Source organism: Penaeus chinensis, chromosome 29, assembly GCF_019202785.1.
Source record: "Penaeus chinensis breed Huanghai No. 1 chromosome 29, ASM1920278v2, whole genome shotgun sequence".
Lineage (NCBI taxonomy): Eukaryota > Metazoa > Arthropoda > Malacostraca > Decapoda > Penaeidae > Penaeus > Penaeus chinensis.
This window is the reverse complement of record NC_061847.1, coordinates 31,878,638-31,883,637: the sequence shown is the minus strand read 5'-3', so window position 1 is coordinate 31,883,637 and position 5,000 is coordinate 31,878,638. Positions and strand designations below refer to the sequence as shown.

The 5,000-nt window shown below is 41.6% G+C and overlaps 2 protein-coding genes across 2 annotated transcripts in view; both read left to right on the top strand.

Moving 5' to 3' along the window:
- LOC125040650 overlaps positions 1-1,426 on the top strand; it is a 13,856-nt gene extending 12,430 nt beyond the window's left edge. Inside the window, exons 2-4 of the mRNA XM_047635316.1 lie at positions 362-506; positions 852-1,142; positions 1,285-1,426. Of these exons, the coding sequence (XP_047491272.1) occupies positions 362-506; positions 852-1,142; positions 1,285-1,293 (445 nt within the window). The 3' untranslated portion in view covers positions 1,294-1,426. The remainder of the gene's footprint in view (positions 1-361; positions 507-851; positions 1,143-1,284) is intronic.
- A 215-nt stretch (positions 1,427-1,641) lies between these two features.
- On the top strand, positions 1,642-4,462 carry LOC125040649. Its single transcript, XM_047635315.1, has 2 exons — positions 1,642-2,092; positions 2,281-4,462. Exons 1-2 carry the CDS (start codon positions 1,793-1,795, stop codon positions 4,387-4,389), a joined length of 2,409 nt encoding a protein of 802 aa, XP_047491271.1. The 5' UTR covers positions 1,642-1,792; the 3' UTR covers positions 4,390-4,462.
- Positions 4,463-5,000: the final 538 nt, after the last annotated feature.

The window sequence follows — 5,000 nt, the reverse complement described above, 5'->3', positions numbered from 1 at the left end:
GTAACAGTGTTAATGATGATGACGATAGTGATGTTGATAATGATTATGAGAAAAAATAGCAAATAGATTAACACTCTGGACAAATCGAGGCAACCAGAAATAAGGGAAAATAAAGAGGACAGAATGCATACAACCATAAAGAAAAAAATGGATTTCAGAGCCTCTTGATTTTTTTGTAATTTATTCTTTTAACAATTAAATTATCTTTCGTTTATTAATTTATATAGCTACAAATGTTGATTTACTTATTAATTTTTAATTTTCGTTTATTTATTTATATATCTACAAATGTTTATTTACTTATTATTTGTTTATTTTATTTACAAATGTTAACCACACCATTATGCTTCGGCACCCACAGTGAATACAGTCGCATGTGGCGCTCAGTTTGCAAGAAATGGATCCTAGAAAGTTTGGACGAGAAGGAAGGCGAGGTCACTCCCGTCTACGTCCTTTACAATGCCTACTTGAAGGATAATCCCCAGCACTACCTGGATATAGCCCAGGTGTGTAGGACTTATTTTTGAGATGGTTCTGAATATGTATAAAACAGGATGTTAAAACTCGGAATCAGGTTGGAACTAGTCTCGTGTTAACAGAAAAGACGAGTTAAGTGGACATGAAAGCAGCTCAGTTCGTTTGGTATTATCTAAGAAGGCTGATGATAATCTGAGGAATTATATTAGATTGAAGTAATATAAACAAAAAGATAATAATAAGTCAAGATAATTAGGAACAAATCATGATGACAGTCACTTTAACGATACCCCTTTTGTTGAAATGCATTCTTACTTGTGTTTAGATGACCTACAACTTGCATTTTTCATGTGATTCTCTCTTCTCTTTTTCAGTTTGGAAAGATTTTGAAGTCAAGATTCCCAAACAGAAAGTGTCGCCGGGGCAAGCAGGGAGCCCAGATCTACGTCTACAAGAATGTGATCATCAAGCCCAAAGCAGCAAATACGGTCAGTCAAGAAGCCAAGAAGGGATACAAACCAAAGGCCAAGGCATCAGACGACTCTCCTGACATAGATGACTGGCTTTTGAATGGTAGCCAGTCCATTGCTGATGATCCCCTTGGACAGTTAGGCGTAACATCAGAGTCGTCGAGTTCGAAAATACTGCCACCAGTCGACTTTTTGGTAAATAACGGGTCTTTTAATGATCAACAGTCCGTTCCTGGACAGCATGGACAGTTAGTCATGACGCCAAGACTTCATACGGAGGCTTCCTCCGCCAATTTGATCTTAGAAGAAACTTCACCTCTTGATTTACGTCTTCCAGCTGCTGTAGCCCGGAGGAAGTTGTTGTTATCAAGTAATCCTTATGCATACAGCAACTATGAAACCATCAACAACCACGAAAAGTCAAAGACAGATGTACTGTGTGATCTGGAAGTTCAGCATCATAACAAAGAAGAGGATGATAGAAGTGTCTGTAGTAGTTTGAGTGAATTGTCCAGCTTGGTTAAGGAGAGTAGTGATGGAAATTCAGAGAATGATGAAAATCTACACGACATTTCTGATAAAGATCATGATTTCGTGACCATGTTTATGGACAAGTACTCAACAGCAACGGATAGTAAATGTAATATGGAATATGTCTTTCGTAACAGAGATTTAAGACTGCCCCCAAAATCTATGCTTCTGGACGTGGAGGTCAAGGATATAGAAGTGGAAGAAGAGAGCTGCCTTTACTTGGATTATCACCAAACCAATACAAACTCCAGTGAAAAATGTTTTAAAGGTAAATTGCAAAGGAAAACATCAGACAGACAATCAAATGTGAAGTGATGGACGACCATATCGTTGCAAGACTAGAGGGGGGAGAATTAAAAGGAATTACCACAATCGACTTGAATGAGGGACCAGTTCCAGAGGAGACCCGAAGCACACCGAGATCCAAAGAGGGACAGGCTGTGACGAAAGTGGACACCTTGAACAGGAAAACAATAGAAACTAACAGGATGGCTCTGGGGCGCAGATGGGTGGACGACAATCTACGGGACCAACCAGGAAAGCAGACCTTCCTTTGGGAGATCGCTGCAGCATATGCACAGGACCACCCACAGGAACCTCTGACTAACACTAATGTAAGTCCTTGATAAGGTCTGTATATGTAGTACTGATATATTTTGTCTATCATTTCTTAAAACGTAATGTGTTGAGACTTAAACCAAAAGAGAACTACAGTTCACATTGACAAAACTATGATAATTGCATAATAAATAGAAGATATATTTAACTTGCTGGTATTCACACTTTTTCCCCTTTTCTAAAGCTTGCTGTGCTGATCAGAAATAAATTCCCTTCAAGAAGAAAGAAAATGAACAATGGGCCTAGAACCATTTATTACTACCAAGACCTGGAACTAACCAATCCATCACAGTTGGTTGACAATTCTTCTGTCCTCAGAGAATCCACTCAAGAAGGTCAAAACTTAACCCCTAAGGTACCAGCCATCCTGATGTCTAGGGATGATGGCGCACCAGTCGCCGTGTTGAATCCACCAGCCGAGAGTGTGTTTACCATGAATGGCAAGCCTTACGTTTCTTTAAAAATAGTGCTCCCATCTTCGAGTAAATCAAGTGCTGGAGATCCCTTGAATTCAAAAGGACAAAAGACTCCAAGCTGTAAGACTAAAAATGAAACATCTGGAGGAGGGATAATCATCTATCCTCAGAATGCACAAGTGTTTGAATCATGCTGCGGTTCTCTAGACAAAAGCAATGATGACGTGCTTATACGAGATCAGAGTCTCACTGAGGATGGTGGGGTGTTCAATAAAGACATAGCACGAGCAGAACATCTAGGGAGAGATCAAAGCCTAAATGATGGGGATGATGGGATGTTCAGTAAAGGCATAGCCTCTCCAGAACGTTCGGTGAGAGATCAAAGCCTCACTGGAGATGATGGGATGTTCAGTGATGGCATAGTGCCACCAAAACATCCAATAAAAGATGCAAGCCCATCAGCCCTTCCTCAGAATTTAGTGGATACAATCAAAGCAGAACCGATGGATACGGAAACTGATCTATTAGTCTCTGCTGAGCCCAGTGACGTAAACACGAATCCAACTCTAACAGAGATGGATATGGCCGTCTCAGACTATCTACTCAGTGAAATGGTTAGTGAGGAGATTTGCAGTTATGACCACGATGAAGGATGCACAAAAAGTCGAACGTCAGAGGATCAAGATTCCCAGGAAACAGACAGTAAAAGAAAAGAAGGGAATGTAAATTCTGTAACAAAACAGGTGGCTGAATTTACTTCTGAATCTCACGAACACGTTGAAAAATCAGATATCAGAAAAAAGTCTTCTGATAGCATCCATAAAGAAATAAATGAGCCTGTAGTTAAATTCCAGAATTTGTTTTCACTGAAACGGAAATCGTTTCGGAGTTCTAAATCAAGGAAATCTTGGAAAAGAGATCGGTTGTTTCAAACCTTTGATGCGAACTGTAAACGCCTGAGAGCAAATGATCATCAGGCAAATAAACGGCCAAACTTGGATGAATACAAGAGTCTGAGTGGAAACGCTATTCAATCATCAACTATTAGAGAAATGGTTGTATTAGAACACCGCAAGAAAAAAGCAAAACGATGGAAAGCAGTTGCACATGATGCAGCAGAGCAGAATAACTTACGGATACATGAAGTCCTACAAATCGCTTTTTACTTCTTCTCAGCTGGATCCAGACTATCAGACGACGAGCGCGCTAGAAGGCTCGAAGCCACAATTTACAGAAACAATCCAGCAGTAAGTTATAGAGAACCATCTTCACCTTCTTCTGAAACCAATCATTATGCATGCCAAACATCTTCCCATTTGATAGAGTCAACCAAATCTCTAACCTACAGTAAAGTTACATCTTTACTTAGACACCATCAGACGTGCCAGGGATTAGGATGCTCTTACAGATCTAATCTGTGCCTGACTCTACGAGCAATGTACTCGCACGTTACCATTTTTAACCACCGGTGCCAAGTGTGGAAGCATTTCACAGACCTAGTGGGACTCCATGCCAAGTCTTGTCACCAGTGGGACTGCCAACTCGCGTTTTGTCTCTACGTGAAACACGACTCCCATCTAAGTGAAGCAAGTGTGACCTCGGACCATGAGGAGGGAGACCACTTGAGGAAAGAGTTCGATCGATGCGAGAGTCACGGGCCGCATGGAGCAAGGCTGCACTGTGGTCATTTGCCTCGAATACAAATCCCACTCAGCGAAAAGGTCGAGCGTGTTAGTGGGACGGCGACCGAGCACCACCTTCGAGAGGGGGTCGAGGCTCGGACGCTGAGACTTCTTGGGAGCTTTGCACTACCGGGATCAAGTCCCTCCTTTGTTACACCTATTATAAATACTCTTAGTGTTAAAGACTTGTACTAGTGAAGCTAATTAATACAGTACAATACCGTACCAAATGTTTAGATATCATATAAAATAAAACCGTAAGAAATGACTGGCTGTTTTCCTACTGATCTTTGAGAGAGAGAGAGAGAGAGAGAGAGAGAGAGAGAGAGAGAGAGAGAGAGAGAGAGAGAGAGAGAGAGAGAGAGAGGGCGAGAGAGAGAGAGAGAGAGAGAGAGAGAGAGAGAGAGAGAAGAGAGAGAGAGAGAGAGAGAGAGAGAGAGAGAGAGAGAGAGAGAGAGAGAGAGCGAGAACAAGAGCGAGGGCGAGAGAGAGAGAAAGAGAGAGAGAGAGAGAGAGAGAGAGAGAGAGAGAGAGAGAGAGAGAGAGAGAGAGAGAGAGAGAGAGAGAGAGCGAGAGAGAGAGAGCGAGAGAGAGAGAGCGAGAGAGAGAGAGAGCGAGAGCGAGAGCGAGAGAGAGAGAGATTTGTTTTGATTTGATTTGATTTGATAACATTTATTTACAGAACAGTGTACATGCCCTGCAAAAAGCCAGGGTAAGATACCAAAGCTTCTATCCAAACTGGCTGTGCTTCTATTTTTTGTAGAGGGCCATCAGTCAAACAGTGTTACATACATGCCTGAAGGACT

Bases quoted from the DNA above. Each gene is read 5' to 3' on its own strand.
- LOC125040649 (XM_047635315.1), top strand. From the start codon at position 1,793: ATGGACGACCATATCGTTGCAAGACTAGAGGGGGGAGAATTAAAAGGA. The intron at 2,093-2,280 runs GTAAGTCCTTGA...CCTTTTCTAAAG, and splicing joins AACCTCTGACTAACACTAAT to CTTGCTGTGCTGATCAGAAA.